At 35.9% G+C, this 25,516-nt stretch overlaps 1 protein-coding gene and 1 pseudogene across 1 annotated transcript; both read right to left on the bottom strand.

Annotated features, from left to right (window-relative positions):
- Positions 1–623: 623 nt before the first annotated feature.
- On the bottom strand, positions 624–4,290 carry LOC145578913 (3,7-dimethylxanthine N-methyltransferase TCS1-like). The gene is made up of 4 exons (XM_081636208.1): positions 4,216–4,290; positions 2,256–2,678; positions 1,558–1,833; positions 624–965 (listed from the first exon to the last, which is right to left on the bottom strand). Exons 1-4 carry the CDS (start codon positions 4,288–4,290, stop codon positions 624–626), a joined length of 1,116 nt encoding a protein of 371 aa, XP_081492334.1.
- Positions 4,291–8,732: 4,442 nt separating this feature from the next.
- Positions 8,733–10,118, bottom strand: LOC145577779 (uncharacterized; annotated as a pseudogene).
- Between the last annotated feature and the right edge of the window lie 15,398 nt (positions 10,119–25,516).

Below are 25,516 nucleotides of genomic sequence, written 5' to 3'. Positions count from 1 at the left end.
AGATTTTAATCAAATACGAAGTATATGTTTCTTATGAGTACATTATATTGATAACAAAAATTTTAAGATCTCAAGATCGATCCCACTTGTTTTTTTCCTCTGTATTTAGCCAAATTTGATTCAAATCATAAGATATGATGATGACACATTCTCAGTAGATTTATTTCATGTTTACGAACTTAATTTCAACAGTGAATTTCCTTGATTTCGAGAACAATCAATTTGAATATACTTGACACAACTCATAAAAGGATCACCTACTAGAAACAAAAACAAAATACTTTGTAAGTAATTTGAGAAAAATAAAAGGAAAAGAGTAAATGCAACAAAAGCAGCAATGTAATCCTTCTGCAACTGTAAAACTTAAAGCTTCCCAATTCTTCTTTTTATTCTTAACAAGGACTCCTCCACGACCTCAAAACATTGATGAAACGATGCCAAAGGATCCAACATCAGCACAATACACTTGATAAACCAAATCAACATACACAAATGGTCGAAAAGAGACACTCCTTGATCTCCAAAAATTTTTGTTTTGACTTTTTTATGAGACAATCACTATCCAAACCGGAACAACTTTTGGAAACAAAGGGAGTATTTATTTCTGTTCATTCTTATAACGCTTATACTTTTCTAAGTAAAACCGTGACAGCATAATGCCGAACAAGCTGATCTTGAGCCAAATGTTGGAATACACAATGTGTGAATTTTTCATAGAAAAGGGTGATTATTTCGTCTCCAAAATGATGTGAAATTACTGATTCCGAAAATGCTCTAATGAAGTTGGTAACTATCTGAGATCTTTCCCATTTATCCTCAATTTCAGATGCAGTATCAAGTGGCCTTGTCTCTGAATGTTCAACTACAAATGACCCTTCCTTTTGCACTATGCTTTCAAGTTCATCTGTGCTTGCCAAATAGCAAGGGAAATCGAAATTATCTAGCTTCTCTTCCTTGATTAACCCCTGAAAAATACTAATTGTAAGCTATCTTTAATAAATCCTCTTGACTCATCCAAATATCTATTAACTATTACTAAAACAAAACATTGCTGACATCATCTAACTCTCAAATTATCTTACGTGTCATTTTTCTATTAAAAATTTTATGTGTAATGTCATCAATTATTATTTATAATTATTTTGTTTTATTTTAATCTACATTTTTTTCTTCGATGCATAAGTGTCTATATAAATTCAATTAATCAAGTTTCTCTCATAAATTATAGTTTCACATAGCTAATTTGTTTGATATTTGATCGTAGTTTCAATTTTTTTTCCTTTACTTAAATGTAAATTATTTTTATATTTAAATCTAATCTTCATATACAATATAATGTAATGCAAATGAATATAAATTACTAGAAAGATTAATTATAACCATAATCGTGTATTGCACGGAAAATAATCTAGCATTTATCTATATGTAATTGTGAATGTAATGCATGTTATGTTTTAAAAAGGCGATCATTTTAGAGAACTGATGCATTTAAAAAAATGAAGGGAGTTACTACTGGCAACATCCAAAAAAATATGACAGGTGGAGAAAGTGTAAGACCTCTGAAACAAGACAAAGAAGGGCCTCGGTCAATAGTTTGAACACGTACGGCCTCCAAATTGATGAATTCGTAGAAGAACATGGTGAGCCAGTAAGTGTTAAGAGCATAAACCCATTGGATACCACTTCTTTCGCTCGACATTTGAGAAACTGATTGAAGTCTTGTTCGAATTGATCCCAATAAGCTTTTGCTACTGGTTTAGGACTCGTTTCGCCTATATAAATGTTTCCCTTGTTTATTGACATACCTTGATCATCATAAAGCCCTGGTGGTGTCTGTACATTAAGTATACAAAGTCATGAAATAGACTGACTACAAACTACAATATATCTCTCAATTCAAAAGCAAAGGAATAAGGGAGATTTTTTCTGTGTGTGGCTAGGGTTACTCGAGTTACTCCTGACCGAGTAACCCCTGATTGAACCGACCCCTTAAGTAACCCCTAACCAAGTAACCCCTCAAGTAAGACCTGACCGAGTAACTCAAGTAATTCCGGCCAAATAAAGTAGTCAGTCACATATAAAAATTTGTGAAGGAATAATTATTTACTTCATACAATTATATTGTCTATTTCATCAAATAATCTTTAACATGTTATATCTTGAGGGTAGCATATTCATCACATATAGAAAAAAACAAAAAAAAAAAAAGGTTCATCACATATAAAAAATAGGATAAGGTTTTTAACAAAACGAACCTTGGATAACCATTGAAGAGCATAATTAGAATGAACAAAGTTCAAATTGTTGCGAGGAAAAAGCATGTCATAGTAAGAGCCAGGAACAGCCATCAAGAAGCACAAGGGCTCACCATCGTCGTCTTTTGTTTCTAAAACATCCAAATTCAGCAAATTCTTAAACAATAAGCTGAAATCATTTGAGGGAAGGTCATTCATATACATATGAAGTTTAGGTTGTTGATAAACTTGACTATCAAGCTTCAACTCCTTGTACTTCCTTTGCATGATTTCAATCACCAATGATACTAGAGCCAATGGAACTGGGCCCACTCCACATCCCAAATCAGCTACATTAAGGCCTTTTATTAAGCCTTTATCCTCCGAAATTAGAGATTCAATTGTCTTCTCTAATATATGTTGGTTTGTTAGCCATACTCTCTTCTGTTACAATAATTATTAAACATTAGTTATAAAAGACTGTTTAATAATGATTATCTCAAAATTGTAGCCATTATAACAAAAGATTTATAAATCGTTGAATTAAATTATTATTTTTTTTTAAAGTGAATTTAATTACATAATCTTGTCAAATAATTTGTTTGAAAGTTTCATATATTGATACAAATCCGATAAAATCTCATTTGATATTTTTAAATCTTACAAAAATAAAAAGTCAAACCTTATTCAAATGAAAAAATTGATAGGAATCCGAACTTTAATATGAATTTGTTTGCAATGGTCCCAAGTGACCAGTGACCTGTTGAATAGATAATTTTTTTTTTAAAAAAAAATTAATATACAAGTGTAATTACATGATTGGTAAAAAATAAGTTTAATTTTAATTTTTATTATATTATTGGTTTAATTATTGTTAATTAATTAACTTAAAAAGATTAGTAATTAAAAAAAACCACCAATGCAACAACCACCACCCCCAGCCCAGCCTGACCCCAACCACCGACGGCCAGCGCCTACCTGAATCCTTGGCCGGCCGACGCCTATCATGTTGTCTCATTTCCCCCCTCCCCCGCCTACAAAGCCCACCCCACACATCTCCTCTCCCCTTCCCGTTTGATTTTATGGGTTGGTGTGGGTAATAGGATTTTTGTTAGGTTTTCGATCTAGGTTGTTTGAGTTGGATTTAGGCCGGCGAATAGGGGATAAGGGTCATTCTGAGGAAGGAGAGAGTTTTTGCAGTGGATCGGGGTGGGGGAAATGGGAGGAAGGCGGCGCGGCGGGGTGGAGGAATTTGGGGATCAGATGGGTTATTCGTGGAAAGGGGGAAGGGGTGAGGTGGGCTTCGCCGGCGGGAGAGAGGAACGTCCGCCAGCCGAGGAGTGGGCCACCTAGGCGTCGGCAGCCGATATTGGGGTCAGGTACTGGTGGTAGCGGTGGTTGGGCTGGTGGGGGGTTTTTGTTTTTAAAATTTTTGTATAAATTCTTTTAAAGTTTTCTTTTTAATTATTTTTGTTTACTTTTTAGTTAATTTTTTTTTTTTTTTTAGTATTTTTTTGACCAATCATGGCCAAACACGTGTCTTGTGACTTGTTATACCAAGTTTTATTGACTTGTTGGGACCATTAAAAGCAAATTCATATTAACGTTCAGATTATTAAAAAATAATTAAAAGTTGGGATTATTTTGGACGAATCGAACAAAGTTGGAATTATTCCTGTCAATTTTTCCTATTCAAATGGAGAAAGTAGAAAATTTAGATAGATGATATGTTTATGGGAAAAACCTACATGACATGCATGATTTTATTTACTCTATATGTGCTTAATTATTTTTACGGTAAGGAATAAGACTCTAACCACACCAATTCTTCACAATTTCTTGGTCTAGGTACAAATTTACGGATCATATGTACTAAAAGTAGACTTGGTTAATTAATAGACATTATAATCCTATAGAGTGCATAAAATTAAACAAATAGTAAATGTTGAGGTAGAAAAACCAAATCTAACTTTAGAGTTACCTGGACAAAGGAATTTTGAACATAACTAAGCTCACCATCACCTTTATTCATATGAAGAAATTCATTGACTCCCATTTTTTTTTTTTAACTTCTTTTGCTCCCTCTTTTTTCTTTGCTTTCTGAAATCTACCCTATAAAATTGAAATTTGTTTTGTTGGAAAAAAAAAGAAGCCATTTAAAGCGATTGAGTCTGAATTAGCCACAATTTTTTAAAAGAGGATTTTATTTGTTTGACTTATTTTATGACATGGGCAGGCGGTGAGATTCTATTATTATTTTATGCAATAATATTGAATAACCATTGATATGTAAGGAATTATTTAAATTTAAGTATAGGGTTATGATCTAGTTCACATCCAATTTCAATGACTAAGGTCCCGTTCACTTCATCTTATTTTTACTGAACTTAAATTATTTTTGTTGAACTGAAATTATTTTTGTTGAACTGAAATTATTTTTACTGATTCCATGTTATATTTCTTCTTTGAAGTTACTGATTTTTACTAAACTGAAATTATTTTTACTGGACTGAACTTATTTTTACTGAACTGAAATTATATTTGCTGAACTGAATTTATTTTTACTGAACTAAAATTATTTTTACTTAATATTATTTTTTTAAGGTGAAGTGACAGGGCATAATGAATTTATTAAACTCTTTGATCCCTTTTGTTCTTTCCATTTTCAAATCGGAATAAAAAGGATATGGATTATTAATTAAGAAATTAATCAAGTAGTCATGCATCACTTTCATTCATACATTATACTCCCTCCGTCCCCAAAACTTCGACCCTTTTGGGTTGATTTCGTGGTTATTAAAAACTTAAATAAGAAGAAATACTCCCTCCGTCCCCAAAACTTCGACCCTTTTGGCCTAATTAGTCCCTAAATGATTGATCCGTTTGCATTAAAATATCCACCAATTTACAACAATATTTGTGTAAAATTAGTTTATCCACATAAAATTTTGTTTTTTCATATATTTTATCTCTCTACTTTTTTACAAACCCTATATAAATTTATCTTTCCAATATGTTTTTATTTCTTTTTATTTAAATTTCTTAATAACCGCAAAATCAACCCAAAAGGGTCGAAGTTTTGGGGACAGAGGGAGTAAAAACACATTGAAAAGATAAATTTACATGAGGTTTGTAAAAAAGTTGAGAGATAAAGTATTAAATATACATGAAAAAACAAAATTTTATATGGTGAAGTTAATTTTGCACAAATATTATTGTAAATTGGTGGGTATTTAAATGCAAATGGATTGATTATTTTGGAATTAAAATTAGGCCAAAAGGGTCAAAGTTTTGGAAAAAGAGGGAGTACTATTATTTGCTTGTGTTTGCTGGTCTAAATGTTAATTATTTTGCATGAGAATCAGAAGATGAATTATCTTAATTAGAGTCTTAGATCCACATTTATGAACATTAATTATATAATTTATCCGGCATATTGCACGTTGATATATTCTACTTCTAAACCAGGAAGTTATTGTACGTCAGAAATGGTTTATTGGTTTTAGAATGGCAACTTTGTTATATTTTTACTCATTTGTCAAATGTATGTACGTAGGTTGTTCAACTATTGGGTCTTCCTTTTTTATGGAGTTATATTTATCATACTTTAATTTGGAAATTAAACTAGCCTTTTTTCTTGAGGTAGGTGTATTTTTAAGAAAATGAAGTACCACATTTTTGTTATTTAAATTATGCAAGTTACAGAATGCTTTAAATTTATGACCGTTTAACATTATACAATATAATATGTAATTAAGTTAGTAGGATTGTGAAAAAAAAATATATTGATTACATGTAATGAATTAATTCTATTGATGATTGTAATATAAATGTTTTATAAAAAAAAAAAATTAAGAAAAAAAGTTAAATGGTAAGTGTTATATGTGACGCTATTGGTTAGTATGATGGTTTGTGTTATTATAGAGTCATATAAACATAGATTAGTTATTGTTTTGGGCAATATCTAGCGTAGCCGCGTTGTTACAAGTAATTTGAAATTTTTTAGGGTCTGTTCTCTTACGTTGAAATTCAGTTCAGTTCAGTTCAGCTGAGTTCAGTTCAGTTCAGCTCAGTTCAGCTCAATTCAGTTCAGTTCAGTTCAGTTCAGCTCCTAATTTCCTTCTCTTATAAATATTCATTTCAGTTCAGTTCAGTTCAGTTCAGCTCCTAATTTCCTTCTCTTATAAATATTCATTTCAGTTCAGTTCAGTTCAGTTCAGCTGAGTTCAGTTCAGTTCAGCTGAGTTCAGTTCAGTTCAGCTGAGCTGAGTTCAGTCAATGAGAACAGGCCCTTAGTCCATTATATAAAATTCATTTTTATTTGATTTTTTTTACGAACATTTTTATGTGATTTGAAAATATAAATCGATAAATATAATGTATGTATATGTATGATCTTGTATAATTCGTCTGAATGTGTACTTTCGAAATATCAACTTTTTATAATTTGTAATAACATAAGTAATAAGTAAACTGATAAAAACAACATGCTAGCCCCAATTTCTCATATTGTGAAACAATAATTGTATCTCAAAATGGCATGTGGGTAATTAAAGCAACTTTTTAAATATTTTATAGTTTTTTATTATACTTTTTTGCATTTCAATTTTCGTCCTTCTTCACGGCATCACCCATGTACACCATCGAACTGGTGTAAATTGCCATTAATTCGTCATTGTTTTGCTCGCAAACCGCCATCTCCTTCGTTGCCCTGTATATTCTTCAACCTCCTTCGCCTTTCCGATGGCTTCGCCGCTGAATCAAACAAAAAACCCTAAAAAAAGTTGGAGAACTTATGGCATGTTTAACCCTTAAGGCCAAGGATTGTCTTCCTCCTCTATTGATATTGTTCATGTGTTCTGATTTCTCCATCCATTGAAGGTTTTGATTTCCATTAATAAAAGTGAGAAAATGAAGGAAGAAGAAGAACCCATGATGTTATTAGAAAGCCAAAACAAGATCAATTTACAACATTAACCCCACTTATATACTGAAAATGACACAAACACCCCTTTGAAATACATCTCTTGTTTATCAATCAATATGAGAAACATGAATAATTTACCCAAAAATAATAAGGAACAAAAGTAGTATTTAGTTAATTTGTTTTTATATTTAGTAGTTAAGGATGAAAGAAGAAGAAAAAAAAAGGCTTGGATCCAGATTTCAATATTGCAGTATTCATAAAGCAGATATACACAATACATCCTGCACATTAAGACTCATAAAGTCATAATGCATGTACATATTTGTTTTCATATTTAGCCTGTGCAGTGCACGGGTTAAACTTGTTAGTTAAATTTTTATCATAAATGACATATTTCATATACAAAATATCATATTGTCAACACCCAAAAAAAAAAAAAAGCCCTTACTCATCTCCCTTTCTCCATATTAATCAAATAAACCTCTATGCATCGGACAAATTAAAAATTTGACAATGTCCTACATTATCTTTTTTTGAGGGAAACGGTTAGTAGGCATTTTATTGCAATGTCCTACATTATCAAATATTCAAAATTGGGGGAAAAAATGCAAGAGAAATAGAATTCCAACCAGATGAATTAAAGTTCATACTAGTTTATGAAATCATAAACTTTGTCAAGAAAAATTCAATCATAAGCAGTAATCAATTAATAAACTTATTGAACCATATATTTGCCAATCAACAAAAGCGCAAATATTAGAGCAAAATTAACTTCCAAAATTCTATAAAATAAGAGCAAACCTGTAAGTTTCAATGAAGCAATAGCCTTTTAAAGGAAACAACTTTGTACAAGCATCCATTTAACAATTTCCCAGATCTAAAAAATGCATTTTAGTTGAGAAATTGAAAAATTATTACAAGTACATATTAGATATTATGCACTATAAGAATTTATTTAAAATTAATGAAAAAGGGAGAAGGAGTGGAATACGGGGCTATTCTATCTTCATTGATGGTCATGACAGCATGATATTAAACTCTAATGCCCATTGTTACTCAATTTATTTATAAATCTTGGATGAAGAAAGTAAAGGTGAATCAAATGTCAGTTTGCAAATTTTGAATGGTGAAACTGAAGGGAAGCGTTGTCTCGGAAGGATAAGTAACCAAATGAGTAAGGTCATGTTTGGCAGAAGTAGCGGTAGAGGGTAGCGGGTAGCTGTTGAGTAGCGGGTAGCTGTTAAGTAGCAGGTAGCTGTCAACAAGTAGCGGGTGAAGATTAGTTGTCAAAGTAGCTGTTGTAGTATGAGTGTTTGGTAAATTTATCGGTTGAATTATGTAACAATAATAAAATTTATTAATTAAATAATTAATTTATTATAAAATCGGTAAATAAAAGTCATAATAATAATAATAATAATAATAATAATAATAATAATAATAATAATAATTACATAGGTACTAGTATAAAAAAAGAATACATTTATCCTCATCATAAAAAACAACAACAACAACAACAACAATAATAATAAACAACAAAGCAATTTGATAAAAGAGAATACTAGTGTTTCTTATAATAATCGACGTCTCTCATTTCTCGCCTTCCATAAAGCAGTTGCTATTTTGTCACGAATGATTTTCATTTCAGTGTAGCTTTCTATGCTATTTTGACCTTGGGGAGTAACACGGACATCAGGAAGCTCACATGAAGGTATAAAATTAGGATAATCCTCTAACACTCGAAAAAGGGGATTTTCTGGAGAATTTATTCGAATATAGTTATGTAGTGAAAATGTTGCAACCACAATTCGTATTTGTGTCTCAATGCTAAATTGTGGCATACTTCTTAGTACCTTCCACCTTTGCTTCAAAACTCCGAAACATCTCTCAATGCAACTTCGAAGAGATGAGTGCCAACGATTAAAAGTTTCACGCTCATTTTTTGGAGGCTCGTTTTCAAATTGTGACTTATGGTATCTTGTCTTCGGATATGGTAGAAGATAACTTTTTCGATCTGGATACCCTTTGTCGACCAAATAGTACTTACCTATCATAAATTCACAATACAAATAATATTAACATAAACTACCTAATTAATTACCTAAAGATAATATATACTATAATTTCAAAGAATTATGCACACCTTTAGGCGGTTTAGGAAACTTAAAAGCTGGAGATTCAATTGCATGAAGAAATACACGAGTATCATGAGCGGAACCTTCCTAACCCCCTGATACAAACATGAAACACATATCAAAATCACATGCAGCTAATACATTAAATGTAGGAATTCCTTTTCTTCCTCTATAAGACATTTGTAGAGCCTCTGGTATACATGCCTTTATATGTGTACCATCAATACATCCAATACAATCCAAAAATACAATCAATATTAGTCTTTCATATCAAAACTTTACATAATTTAATGACAACACTACAAAAAAAAAAACCTTAAAATAAGGTATATATCTTGCATCTGTTGTTATTTTTGCTGGCACATGTGTAAAAGTTGGATCATATGGTCTTATAATATCATATGCAAGCCCCTTGAATTTTCGACAAGCAATTGAATTGAGGACATCATGAAATGCCCTACTTATAGTTTCACCCGAACGTTAAAAATGCTCACCAAGAACTCTATTTGAGGCACCTTGAGCAATTGCATATAAAAAAATGCCAACTTTCTCGTGAATAGACATATTACAACTAGATTTCAGACCATATTTCGATGATAGATCATTACATAATCTTAAAAATAATTGTGGCTCCATTCTAAATGCATTGACACATCGAATAGGATTGACAATCAACATTTATTTTACCCATATCTCTCCTGTTAGAATTGAAGTCATGCATGGTTCTTTATATATGTATTTATAAAAATATGTAGACATCAAATATATTGTAAATGCAATTGCAATCCAAAGTTTACGCATGCTTTCCTCATCAATATCCATATTAATAACAAACTTGCCAATTATAAAAATAAGTCATGAATAAAACTATCATAAAAAGTACTGAAAAATTTCTCTAGGAAAAACATACATAACACAAATAATCCAAATATTTCACATAGAACAAAAAAACATTTTTTTTTTCTAAACTAGTCTTAGTTATTACCCTTAATATATAGATATTCTAACCACTTAGCTTTGCTATCATCATCCTCCATACTAAAAAAAATCTCTCTTTTAGTTGCATCTCCAATGACAGTAGTAGCAAAGCACCAAAACTCACTATGTTTCTCCAAATACTCATTTTCCACCATACGACTTATGGTATTCATTGCTGCAGAAATCGTGGACACATTTGATGTACTACTTTGACTATTTTTTTTAACACATTATGTCATTTCAATAATTCCCTTAGATATCATTGCAGATCCTGCTGATTGTCTTCTTATACGTTTCACTTGACCACTATTAGGCTTTAATGGAGGCTGATTTTGAATCTTATTAGAAGGACGAGTGTCATTGTTTCCAGCTTCACTAGCCACTTGTGATGACCTACTTCCCGAACTACCTAAGTTAGCATCATTACGTGATTGCTCTATAAAATGTTGAAAAAAATTCCCCTCATCATTAAGTAAATCTTGAGCATATTGGTCACTTGAAAAATAGGTATTGCCACCATCAATTTCAAAGTTCCCTTCCTCTAAATTGTCATTTTATATGGCCAGATCTTCTATGGGGTCTAATGAGGGCACAAAAACATTCTCTCCTGTTGCATAAGAATCTCCAAACAACTGTTCCCATTTTTGTTCAAGCTCCAAGTTTACACCCCTTAGCCGAAACTTTTGAAATTCTGAATTTTCCTACATGAAATTATTATAAAAATTAAAATGTTGTTAAACATAATTTCATACTATAATTGTTAATATGAAGATTATATAATAAATTAAACTATGAATTATACACACCTTGATTTTTCTTTGCCACCATTCATTTGTAGCGTCAATTTTTCCTGACCTTGGATCCCATCCTATATCCGTCTCTGATTGCTTTAAGCTTTTCCAATGACGCCAATCTTTTCTCATTGTATCATATTTGTTCTTGCAAGTATTTGAATTACTTAATTCACGACAATTTTTTGTTCGACATCTGTTTGAATTTCCTTCCACCTAAAAAATTGTGCCTTCCCATTTTCCTTTTATAAATGCAAGACAAACATCACATAGGGTGATTGAATCCTCGTCACTCCACTTAAAACTACCTCCCCGTGTTTCCTTTGTTATTCTTTTTTTATTCGATGATGAGGCCATCTAACCACCAAGCACATATAATCATCAATTCAACCAAGTATTAACAAAATAGCACATACACCACATATTTTAAGTTCAATAACAAATATTTAATACTTTCTGATTTTTGCAACTCTGATTTCAATTTATAGGTAAGTCCTAGCATATAAGAATAATAGGAATTACTTTTTTTTAAACAAAGAACCGAAACTTATATTACATTATGGGAAAAAACCCAAAAGATGTTCAAGACGTAGCCAAAAAAAACTAGCATATTGCTAGTGGAGTAAAATTAGCAAATATGCAGACCAACTATTGGAAGAAAACTAAATCAACCAAACTGACTAAGCTTAGAGCAAAATAAGCAAAGGAAGGAAAGTACTGAAAGTAATTAAAGCTAAAATAAAAGCTAAAAATTGTGCTAAGGGGGGAAGCTTTATTAAAACAAAACCAATTACAACAAATCAATCTCTTCCAATGTCAACACACCTTGCGGAAAAGAGTTCACGAAAGTCTGACTACCCCCACCATTAGGCACAATTCTAGCAACTAAGTGAGCTTGCTTTGTTTGACCATAAATACTAAGATACGAGGTCAGAACATAGGAGTAAATCAACCATTAGAATAATCACTTCTAAAACCTTAAATAGCTATGACCGACAAATCAATAATCACAAAGACCATATATTGAAAAAAAATTAGCATAATCTTGAATAATTGGTAGTGGCAAAAAAAAATCTAATAATAATTGTAACACTCGAAATTATGGGAATAAATTCTATCAAAATTTCACAAAAGGCTCTAATTTATCATTTTATGTAAATTACATAAATATATTTAATTCCAAATACCCAAAAGACGAATTAAAGAATACAAAATCATATCATCAATTAAAAAAAAAAAATTCTTAGAATAAAAAAAATAAAAATTCAAAGAAACAAGGGATATATTTAAGGAGAGAATTCTTACTTGAACAATGATAAATTGATAATTGGTGATCAAGAGAACTTCGATGATGGAGGAATTTGATAGGATATGGAACTTTGATGATGGAGGAATTTGGATGAGAAATTTAAAAAAGTCTTTTGACGTGATGAATTAGAAAAAGTCAGAGAGATGCACCGCTACTTTTGTGGGATAAACGCTTGTTGTCCTAACGTTTGTGAAAATCTATCCAACCACTACCTCTACCACTACCCACTACTTACACCGCTACTTTGCCAAACACTACTAATTATACCTACTAGTGTTTTAACCTAGTCAAAATGCTACCCGCTACTCAAAACGCTACCACCAAACAGGCCCTAAAAATTAAAGATTGAAAAAGTTATTTTTTTTATAAAAATAAAATAAAATAAAAAAAGAAAACTAAAAAGATGATGTGGCACTCTATATGCCCATTAAATTTTCTTGTTATTAAATATTAGTATTGATTTCTTTTTCCTTCTCCTTCAAATTATAAACAACAAAATAGAGTGCCAATTTTATTTATTTATTTATTTATTTCTTTTGGAAAAACCCAAATCGGGATTAGACTGGAATATCATTAATAGCTAAAACAGAAATACGGGGTGGGATTGCACCTTGCCACACTCGTTTGCCCACATCCCAAGGTTGGCGATGAGCCAACTCGTGTGCTACCTTATTACCACCACGTTTAACAAAAGGCCAAATAACAGAAGGAAAGTTTAAAGCAAAGACTAAAACGTCATCTAAAATAAGATGGAAATGGCTAGATCCCTTTGTGTTGTTGTGCAAAGCTTCAATTACTTGCAAACAATCGCTCTCCACCACAATGTTGCTCAGCCGAGCTTCATGCGCTACTGTAGGGAATAGTTCAAGCCATTAACCCCAAGCTTGAACCCCACTGTGATCATACACTTAAGTATGGTGGCGTCCAAAGGGAAGGAAGCTAGAGCAAAAAGAGTCTCCAACAAGTTTTAGGAACTTGTAAACCGTTCACAAGGTGAAGATTACACCCCTTAACGATCCATGAGATCGTCAACTCCAAAAGGTCTTGAACCAAATAGGGTTTGGGGATGAGGGTACAAATCCAACCTAAAAGAGATTGAACCTGCCCAAATAATAGGCCTCAACTTTATTCTTCTAGTATTCATGTGCGCTTTCTGACTAGCATGCAATCAACAGATTAACCTTAAACCTGTTTATCTATGTTGGTTGAACTTAATGCACAAATAAAACTATTATTGGTGATCACTTGGATTATAATCATATTATCCCTAAGTAAGATTATTAATTATCTTATTAAGCGTGATTACAAGTACAAATTCCCTTTAAACATGCATAAAAGGCGTGATAAGCAATAACAATAATAATCATCAAGCAACATAATAATCATAATAATAATTATAACAATAATAATCACGTTAAAGCATAATATTATTAGCAAGATCCTAGGCATGATACTAACAAGATTAATAACAAACCCTAGCATGTCACTAAGCAATAAAAATCAAAGCTTTAGCCCTAACATGATACTAACATGATATTGATATAATATTAGAAAGCATAGGAAGCATCGCAAGAATCATAATAAGCATATTTGATATTATAACCTTTTCCCTAAACATGATACTAGAAAGCAATAATAACATCCTAACATGATACTAGGAATTAAACAAATTTAAACATGCTTTCTACAAGAATAGAGCAATAAGATTACATACTTTGATGCCTCGTACCTCTTTCTAATAACAAAATACACGCGTTAGTAACTTCAAGGAAAATAATAAATCAAACGATTAAATTAAATAATTGAAATAGAGATTAGGGACCAAACCCTCAGAAATTATAACCTTTCATGTCTAGGGCGAAGGCAACTTCGAACTCGGCTAGGTGTGTCTAGATTTTGTGAATGCGAAATTTTGTAAGAGGGAAGGTTTAGAAAAAGAATAGAGAGAGAGAGAGATGATTGTTGATGAATAAAAACGGAGGTTCAGGACCCTATTTATAAGAAAACAGTCCGGAAATAGGTAGAATTTGATAAGGAATAAAACTCCACGTTGTCGCTGCAAAACCGACCTTGTCGCCAGGCGACAGGGTCTGTCGCGTGGCGACAACCTGGATTTCTACGCGCTTTCAACACGGAGTCCACATATGAATCAAAATCGATTTGTAAAGTCCGTATGAAACTGAAATTGTATTTTCCATAAAACTTTATCAAAATATAATTATTAATTCTAATCTTATCAGGATTAAAAAGAACCCTCTAGAGAATTCTAGAAGACTATAATCAATTCTAATAATTCTAGGAATAATAATTAATATTGGGCCCTCCCCTAGATCATTGGGCCGCATGTAAAGATCAAACCGGGCCCAGTTTAGTATTTTGGCCATAACTTCCTCACTATTCATCGAAATTGGGCTTATAATATATCGTTGGAAAGCTCTTTGCAAGCCCCATCCAACTACACTATTATTAGACCCTTGTCATGGACCAAACTAAACTGGATTGGCTGTTTTCATAAAATAGAGTTGTTTTCGAAAACAGAAAGAAAGAATTTAATAAAAAACCAATCGCAACACTTGACCTTTCACACTTTCACCTCATTCGATTATGATTCGACGCAAAAGGTATTCATCACTGGGTTTGGTTTTGGGGAGACACATTTGGGTGTCTACAGAAGCCCCTACTTTGACTGAGTTTGGAGAAACGCAAGTTTCGAAAACAAAAGTCAAAGTAGTGATAGGGACGGAGAATGATTCAGAACGTTCTGCGATCCTAAATCATTCTTGTAATGCCGATACCTGCAAACTAGCATTAGTTAAACAGATAAGAGAGTTAAGAAACGCGTATCTTGCACCGTAGAGCACACGTCTCTGAAGGTAACCGATTTGTTGCATTTTGTTGAAGACCGCTCTGCTTGTAGCTGCCTTCTATTTCATCGAAAACGACTCTGCTTGTAGTCATTCTCCGCCGCTTGCGACCATCTTCCACATCCTAGGGAACACGATCGAAGATAACTCTGCTTGTAGCCATCTTCAATTTTTGTGACCATCTTCCACATCCTAGGGAACACGATCGAAGATAACTCTGTTTATAGCCATCTTCAGTTTTTTGTGACCATCTTCCACATCCTAGGGAAAACTATCGAAGACAAATCTACTTGTATCCATCTTCAGTTGTTGCGACAATATTCCGAAGAATATCACCGAAGACCAATGCCTGTTGATCCTTTAAAGTTCGCTTGAACTTTGCTTCCGCTATGCCAGTACGTCGGCGTTTCTGCTGCTTGTGAACCATTACGTCGGTGCCTTTGCTGTTTATGAACCATTATATAGGTGCCTCTGCTGTTTATGAACCATTATGTCGGTTCCTTGTAATGAGCCAATGTTTAGGCGCTTTAAGCAAAGTGAGAAGATCTTTTATCAGGTCGATCACTTGATTTAATCGTGATCGAGCCGATCATTTAAATCATGTCAAGTTGCTTAGAGGGGCTAACTGGCGTACCAAGGAACCCGAAATTGCTGCATAAGGTTCACATAACCATATTATGGAGCCTAGTATTCTGGCGCCGCTCCAGTGCTAGCCGAAACTAATTGTCGCCGCCTTTTCTTCCCGTCGCCAGGCGACAGACTTTTCGTTTGGCGACAGATTCGGTTTTTTAAATACCCTCCCTTTCTTCTTCATTTTCCGTCGCTGCTATTCTGTTTTTCGCATTCGCTCAAGAACTTTGATCTTCTCGTTTTCGCTCAATTCTCAACTAAATTCGCTCAAACTTGTTGCAAATCAAAGCTTATTCCATCTATTTTCCCGATCCATGTAATTTTTATTCAAACTCAACTCGGTTTTTGCTAAATTGTGCGTTCTTTGTTCACGAATTTTCCGGAAATTTGAACATGTTTTTGCTTAATTCGCTCCTTTTGCTGAATTTTATGCCTTGAACTTGCTTGATTATGTTTATGCATTGCTTTGGGAGTGTTTTGAGACTTGTTTGACTCAATTTGGTGAAGAAATGAGCGATTCACCATTGTTGGACCTCTTGAGGTCGTGAAGAACAATGTGATCCGTTCTTGATGTTTTTACTAGTTCTTCTTGTACAATTTGTCACAATATTTGTCATAGTATTGCAAGAAATTGTTTGATTGCTTGAAAACGCTGATTATGCTCATGTCGAAATTGTGCTCTGTTTTTGTACTACGTACTCCATTTTTGCGAACATAGTATCATGCGGCTAGACGAACCTTAGATACCATAGAGCCTCATTTTATTATTTGCATAATATAGCATGGTTAGGCAACGCGGCTCTGGTTCTCAGTCGAGGGATGCACGCCAGGAGGACCTCTCTACTAGACTTGGACCTCTTCCAGAGTAGGATGAGCGTACTCTTTTCTTTTCTCTTGAGCACCATATTTCCGAGCGGGTGCGATGCGGGCTAATCAGCGGGAGGAATCGCAGTCACGGTTCAGGAAACAACGTCATCGGTACGCTATATAAAGTGTATTTCAGCAGAGACGAGGTGTTGCGACAGCCCTGGGAGTCCTGTGGGTTGACTCCCCTCTTTCGGGCCACTTAGGCCATGTACTCTTATAATGGGGGTAACCTCGTTGTCCGAGCTTTGGTGTAGTTCTTTTGGGACACCACCAACACCTTTCACTTTCCCTGGGGTAAGATGACGGTTACTTCTGCCGACTTCAGTCTCATCACAGGTTTGGAGTTTCGTTCTTCCCCGCTGCCTTTTGACAGTGATATTACTGTCTACTCACTGATGGTTTCGGAGTTATTGGGTCCGATTGTTGTTCGAGCCCGTGCCGAGGCTCAGCTGGGACAGCTTAGTTCCCGGTGCATCCGCCGTTCTACCCTAGTAGCGGCTTTTGAGGATGATGCGACCACTCGCGAGCAACGGGTGCGCATCTTTGTTCTTATTTTGATGTCAGGGACCTTTCTCCTGAAAAGGGTAGTCGAGTACTTCTCTACTACCTACGAGCTGTTCGCGACCTTTCTCTGGTCGAGACGTATGACCGGGCCAGCTTGGCCTATGCTGACTTTCTTCTGGGCCTGCGACGTTCCTGCCGTCATAGGGCCTTGTATGGAGAGGTCGCACTTTCCAGTTTCTGGAGGGTCGTAGATGTATATTTCCATCCTTTTGAAATTAGCTCTAGACTTGTGCAAGCATTTGCTGACTTTTCCTTATCTATGTAGATTTGGTTCTACGAGTACTTCCCCTCGCTTGCACTGGTGAGACCTTCACCTCGCGAGCTTCCCGTTGGCGCTGGTTGGGGAGGTCGTGCTGGCCAGGTCAAGACTGCACGCATTCGAGATCTGATCCTCTCGGTAGGTTCTCGTGAACATTTGTTTTTTGATATTACTTTTTTTTGAGTGCATTGATCTTACATAGCTGTTTTGTAGGAGCCTGGCGTGGTATATCGACCGTGGGCTGATTTAGCTATACCTGCGCTGGCTGCGCGATATACTGCCGAGCGTCATTACTTTCAGGGGACGTATGACGCTATAGTGTATCTTGGCGAGAGGGTAGCTATCCAGCACTCCTCGGATGTTTTCGTCGTCCCTGCTTGCCCGCCTCAACATATGTTTCATGAGGTGTTGATGCGTGACTGTGCGAGTCGATCGTCTCCTGACACTCCCTAGAGGTCTCATGTCCATTCAGGGCAGATTTACGAGGATGACTTGCTGGCCTTGCTAGCGCTGGCTCCTGTTTTGCCTGAGGAGGCAACGGTATGCTTTGGCTTTTATTTCTCTTTAGGTAGCCCCCAAGTGAATTCTTATCTTTTGAATTTTATTTTATGAGGCTAGGCCTAGGGAGTTCGTCCCTTCAAGGATGTCTATCTATTACCAGGGCACGTTCGGACTGATCGAGGAGATGATTCCTCCAGCTCCCGAGGATCAGAGTTTTGTAGAGCGCTCCATTCCTCGTCACCAGACTCGGGTGAGCTTATCTTATTTTCTTGATTTTGTTTTTGTTCTGTATTATCACTGACATTATTCCCTTGACAGTTTTCTCGCGAGGTGGTGACTGCTATGGCGAGGTGTATAGACGCCTTTCGTAGCCAGCTCGTGAGGTTACGGGACCGAGCTTCCTGTCGGAGGAACAACGTTGAGGAGGTATCTCTATTATCTTTCTTTTTCATTATATTCTTTCCTTAGTGTCTGACTTGATTTGCCTTTGCAGGGACAACTTATTCCTTCACCCCGCACTTGGTCGAGACCCGAGGCTAGGATCTGGCTCCAGGCGTCGCCGCACTTCTGATAGCGGCCGAGGTGGTCGGTCTGAGGCTGCTCCGACCGAGGGCTCGGCTTCTTCACCTGAGGATGTCTTTGCTGGGCCGATGGGCCAAGGAGGTGCGACATCGGCTCCTTCAATGGGTGGTGGGACGTACGAGGTCGGCTCGTCGTTGCAATAGCCCTTGCAGCCTCAGCCGTTGTCGATGGGTGAGCCTGGGTGGGCTGGCCCTGAGCTAAGATTTCCGCCGACTGACGGATTAGGAGGTAGTGAGGAGCATACTCCCCGGACTACAGCGTTCTTTGATATGATGGGTGTACCTCATCATTTACGGCCTTCGGCGCCATAGTTTGTACCTGTACTTATTTTTGACTTCATAGGACTTTGTCTTTCGTATGCAAACTTTTTATTTTAAGCCTGTTTTATTTTATTTTTCATTTTATGTGCATGTGAGTGTGAGTGTGTGCATCTGTGACTTAATTTTTGCGCAAAAGTTTCCGTCATTTTTATTATTAGTGGAGGGTATCCGACTTTCTCCACCAAAAGAAAAAATGAAGAATAAAATGATGTCGACCAAAAAGAAGCCTAAGCTCAATGTAATCAACAGGAAGAAAGGTAATATGGAATGAATTTGAATAACAGGGTGTAATGTGCAAAATCAAAGTTGAATCGAAGTCAGAAAAACGCGGGTTGCATAGCGCGTGATTGTTGCTTGCTCAGACGCGTTGTCGCCACGCGTATCCTTTTGTCGCCAGGCGACAAGCTTTGTCGCCAAGCGACAGTAGTTGTCGTCAGGCGACAAACTTGTCGTTTGGCGACAGACTTGGTTTTCCAAATCCTTACAAAATTCGAAATCTGCCAAAAAATTGTTTATAAATAGCCCCCAAATCTGCCGATTTCAGTATAATTCGAACAGATTAACTCAAAAAATTAATCATGGCTTTAATTAAAAAGAGTTTTTGTGATTTCACGCGTGAGTGGTGTCGTTCTTTAACTGCTAAGGAGAGAAAAGAACTCGACTTTTTTCATATGGGGGGTATTTATGGTATAAAGGGGGTAGATCTTGATATAGACTTCATTCATACCGCCTGATTAGTCCTCCTGATAATATTGACAAATATACCCCTAGTTGCTTTGTTCAGCAAAAAAAGCGTTTCTCCTTGAAGATGGGTCGCCATGAGTGGGGCAAAGTGTTTGCCTGTTGTGACTTCTCCATTAAATGGGTCATTCCCTGGTGGAAGCTTGAAAAGATGATTGGTTGTAATACCCAACCCTTTTGCCGTCTTCCTAGTTTGTCAAAATTGACCTTTTATTATCCCTGTAGAGTAAAGAGACAATATGGGATTGCTCAAACCATTCCTATGGGAGATCTTCGTTGCCCTTATGAATTCCCGGTTTCTCAAGAAGTTGAGCGATTTGACGGGTATTGGTGTGCTAGGCCTTTATGGAAAGTGGTTTCCCACAAGGCTCCACCTTCTTTGTCCAATGATGTGAAGCAATGGTTGACTGGTAGATCTCAAAAGGACCGAACCAAAATAGAGAAGACCAATGTGAAGACTCGCCTTGGTGACAAGAAGATGCCTATGAAGGAACGCCTAGGTGAAAGAGTTGAGTTTAAGACTCCTGTGACGCCTAAAAAGAAGAGTGCTAAGAAAGACAAAGGGAAAAGAAAGGGGGACTCTTCAAAAAATAAGGTTTGGGTAGAGAAGAAGCATGGAGTTTTAGCTGTGGGAAAGACTATCCATACTAAAATCGAATGTAGAGCTTCTAATGGATGTCTCTTAGCGAAAGTGATGGATGAAGGAGAAGCCTCTGACAAAAATTGGAAAAGGATGAAGAAAGAAAAGAAAGATTAGAGTATTGCTTTTTCCTTCGATTTATTAGACATGTTAAGTTAATTTTAATTTTTTAAGCTTTATTTAAATTCCATCAATGATGTAATTCTTTTACTTATTAATGCAATTTCAGCTTTTTAATTAAATTAACTTTACATTTTTTCATATGAAGTAATGAAAACAACTTAAAATATTTTTTCCGAAAAATTTCTTCAAGTACGGAAGTCGAAAAAATTTCCAGAATGCACCGAAGTTGTCCAGATATACGCAGAAAACTGGCGTCGCTCATGCGAGTCTGTCGCCAAGCTTTTTGCCTTGTCGTCTGGCGATAATTTTTTTTTTTATGCTGGAACGCGAAATGCTTGATAATTAAAGTGGTCGCACCCTTTAAAGGGTTGCCTACGTATCCTTTCTTAAGGAATCAGGCCTAATGTAGCTCTCTTGAGTGTCCTACTCAAGTAATTATGGGTAGTACTTCTTGAGTTGGTCAAGATTGGTTATGTTTGAGAATTCATTGCCGTCCATGTCGGTTAACTGAGCTGCGCCTCCTGACAGGATTGTTTTGACAATGTATGGTCCGGACTAATTGGGCCTGAATTTGCCTCTTGGATCCAACACATTTTTCTTTAGTGCTTTTAGTACCAAGTCCCAACCTTGATGTTTCTTGTCTTGACCTTCTTGCTGAAGTGTCTAGCCATACGAGTTTGGTAGCATTGGGTATGATGTAGAGCTTCTAGTCGTTTTTCATCAAGTAGAATTAACTTTTCATACCGTGCTCTTAGTCCATTCAACTTCATCGAGTTTACTTTCTAACGCATTGCGTAGAGAAGGTATTTCAAGTTCTACAAGGTGTACGACATCCATTCCATAGACTAAAGCAAATGGCGTGTTTCCTGTTGACGTTCGAATTGACGTGCGATAACCCCAAAGTGCAAAATGGAGTTTGTCAAGCCAATCCTTGTAATTTTCTGTTATTTTCTCGATGATAGTTTTTAAATTTTTGTTAGTTGCTTCAACTGCTCCATTTGCTTGAGGTCTATAAGGGGAAGAATGGTGATGTTGAATACCATACTTTTGTAACAATTCTTCACATTCAGCTTGAAAGTGAGTTCCATTGTCGGTTATCATCTCATGTGGGACTCCATATCGACAAATTATGTTCCTTTTGATACAGAGTGCTACATGTTTTGCAGTGAGTTTAGCATATGATTGTGCTTCTACCCACTTCGTGAAGTAATCGATTGCTACAAAGATGTATTCATGACCTCCTTTTCCAGGAGGTGTGATTTTTCCGATTATATCGATTCCCCATGTTGAGAATGGCCATGGTGAGGTGTAAGTGTAGAGAAGGGATGGAGGAATATGTTGCAAGTTTGCATAAATTTGGCACTTAGGGCATCTTTTTACATATTGTTGACAATCTCTATTCACGGTAGTCCAATAATATCCTTCTCGCATTATCTTTTGGACTAGCATTTTGCCATTAACATGTGTTCCACATACTCCTTCGTGGACTATTCTCATAGTCCTTTGAGCGTCCTTCTTGCCTACATATAATAGGGCTCGACCTTTAGGTACCCTTTTGTGTAGCTCATCATTTATGAGTACGTATTGGGAAGCCAAAAGTCTCAAAGCTCGTTTTGCTCTTTTGTCAGCATGAGGAGGGTATTCTCCTTTGGTGACATAATTGAGTATGTCGGCATACCATGGTTCTTCTTCTTCTTCTTCTTCTTCTTGGATTGTTTCATCATCCTCTATAGCTTGAATATATGCTGGTTTGTTTTCTCTATTGTTAGAGGCATTTGCTCAATTTCCTTAGGAGTCCTAACCATTGAGGCTAATCTTGCCAAGGCATCGGCAAATTGATTTTCTTCTCTAGGTAGATATGTGTATTCCACCTTTTCCAATTGATCGGTGAGAGTTTCCAGATAGGTTTGGTAAGGGGCTAAGCTTTCGCTCCTTACTTTCCATCTTTTGGATATTTGGTTGATGATCAAGGAAGAATCTCCGAATATTCGGAGTTTCTTTACACCCAATGCTAAAGCTGTTTCGAGGCCTACCACGCATGCTTCGTACTCTGCAGCGTTGTTGGTAACGTCGAAATCTAACTTTATTGAAATTGGAATATGCTCCTCTTTAGGTGATACTAATAGGACTCCTATGCCACATCCCTTTTGGTTTGAGGCTCCATCGAAGTATAAAGTCCAAGTATCATCTTCCGTGACCATTAAGTCTTCATCTGGAAATTCATTGTCGTGTATTGGTGTCGGATCTTCTATTGGAAAGTCCGCTAAGAAGTCCGAGACTACAGATCCTTTAATAGCCTTTTGAGGCATGAACCTTACATCAAACTGGGCTAGGTTGACTATCCACCTTGAGATGCATCCGTTAAGCGTGGATTTCTCGAATAAGTACCTGAGAGGATCCATTCGTGACACTACAAAGACTGTGTGAACAAGCATGTAATGTCTTAACTTGGTTGTGGCCCACACCAATGCGAGGCACAATTTCTCGAGTGGTGTATAGCGTGCTTCATATTCGAGCATCTTTTTGCTTAGGTAGTAGATGGCGTTTTCTTTTCCTTCTACTTCTTGTGCGAGCATAGCTCCCATTGTTTCTTTGGTGACTGTTAAGTACAGCCTTAGAGGAATTCCTAGAAGCGCTGGGGCTAATACGAGAGGATTGCCGAGATATGCTTTGATCTTCTCAAAGGCTTTTTGACACTCGTTGTCCCATATTACTGGCACATTTTTCTTAAGCTTCTTGAGTATTGGTTCGCATATTGTTGTTAGCTTAGATATGAACCTACTTATATATTGCAACCGGCTAATAAATCCTCGAATTTGCTTCTCGGTTTTGGGCGGTGGCATTGACATGATTGCTTTGATCTTGGTTGGGTCTATCTCTATTCCTCCAGAGCTTATGACGTATCCCAAGAGTTTGCCTGAGGTTACTCCAAAAGTACACTTGGATGGATTCAACCTCATGTTGTATTTTCTTAGCCTATCGAAGAATTTTCTTAAGGCCTCTTGATGCCCTGGACGATCTCTAGATTTCACAATCATGTCGTCCACGTATACTTCGACTTCTTTGTGCATCATGTCGTGGAGTAAGGCAGTTGCTGCTCGTTGGTAAGTGGCACCCGCGTTTTTCAACCCGAATGGCATTACCGTGTAACAGTAAGTACCCCAAGGTGTTATAATTGTTGTTTTCTCCATGTCTTCCTCGGCCATGAGGATCTGGTTGTACCCTGCATATCCATCCATAAATGAGAGAAGTGCGTGATTCGCTGTATTATCTACCAAAATATCGATGTGTGGTAAAGGGAAGTCGTCCTTTGGACTTGCCTTATTTAGATCTCGATAGTCGACACACATTCGAACCCTACCATCCTTTTTTGGAACTGGGATTACATTTGCAACCCATTCGGGGTATTTGGATACCCTGATAAAACCTGTAGTTATTTGCTTTTGTACTTCTTCTTTTATTTTAAGAGCTACGTCGAGTTTCATTCGACGCAACTTTTGTTTTACAGGTTTCATTCCTAGGATTAGTGGTATAGTGTGTTGAGCTATTTCTCTATTAATGCCTGACATATCTTCATATGACCATGCGAATACATCGATGAATTTTTTAAGTAGATTAATTAAATCGGTTCTTTCATCTTTGTTTAACGTGAGTCCGATTTTAATTTCTCTTTTGATGGTTGGATCTTTTGAGATATCAACCGTTTCAGTGTCCTCAATTATTGGTGTTTTATTTTCAAGTGTTTCCATTTCTTTAATGATTTCTTTGTCATTTTCATCGTTAGTTAAGCAATACTTGTCATCTGAAGCTAAAGAGAAACACGAGGAATAAGGGGAAGAAGACATATTATTAAACTCAGAAATCATTACATCGAATAAAGAAATTTCCGTTGGGACTTGATTACTAACTATCCTAGGAGTAGGTGATAAAATAGAAGAATTAGAGGGAGGTGCTACAACTAGAGACTTAGAGGACTCGATGAGGGAAGACTCAGACTCAGACTCAGACTCAGACGATTCTTCGAATATTGGCCCTTGTCCTGTAGTTATTGAGATCTTTTTTCCGTTTGCAGTATTTACTTTCACTGTCTTGCGCCATCCTCGCACTAAGTTCTCTGCTGGAGTGATGAGTTTGGAGGGATCAAAGTTCTCGCTTTGTAGGACTGTTTGAATGAGGGTTTGGTCCCTAATCTCTATTTCAATTATTTAATTTAATCGTTTGATTTATTATTTTCCTTGAAGTTACTAACACGTGTATTTTGTTATTAGAAAGAGGTACGAGGCATCAAAGTATGTAATCTTATTGCTCTATTCTTGTAGAAAGCATGTTTAAATTTGTTTAATTCCTAGTATCATGTTAGGATGTTATTATTGCTTTCTAGTATTATGTTTAGGGTGCCTTTTACTCTTTTCTAATAGAATGTTAGTATCATGTTAGGGCTAAAGCTTTGATTTTTATTGTTTAGTGACATGCTAGGATTTGTTATTAATCTTGTTAGTATCATGCCTAGGATCTTGCTATTATATTTAAGCTTTATTATTAACATGATTATTTTTACAATTATTATTTTTATAATTATTATGTTGCTTGATGCTTATTCATTGTTATTATGGCTTGATCACGCCTTTTATGCATGTTTAAAGGGAATTTGTACTTTGTAATCACACTTAATAAGATAATTAATAATCTTGTTTAGGGTTAATATGATTATAATTCAAGTGATCGGCAATAATAGTTTTGCTTGTGCATTAAATTCAACTAACATAGATTAAACAGGTTTAGGGTTAATCTATTGATTGCATGTTAGTCAGAAAGCGCACATGAATACGAGAAGAATAAAGTAGAGGCCTATTATTAGGGTAGGTTCAATCTCTTTTAGGTTGGATTTGTACCTTCATCCCCGAACCCTATTTGGTTCAAGACCTTTTGGAGTTGACGATCTCATGGATCGTTAAGGGGTGTAATCTTCACCTTGTGAACGGTTTACAAGTTCCTAAAACTTGTTGGCGACTCTTTTGCTCTAGTTTCCTTCCCTTTGGGCGCCACCATGC

This window comes from Chenopodium album, chromosome 14 (assembly GCF_948465745.1).
Source record: "Chenopodium album chromosome 14, dcCheAlbu1.1, whole genome shotgun sequence".
In the NCBI taxonomy this organism is placed as follows: domain Eukaryota; kingdom Viridiplantae; phylum Streptophyta; class Magnoliopsida; order Caryophyllales; family Amaranthaceae; genus Chenopodium; species Chenopodium album.
Note: the sequence above shows the minus strand (reverse complement) of the source record. Positions and strands in the feature narration are given on the sequence as shown.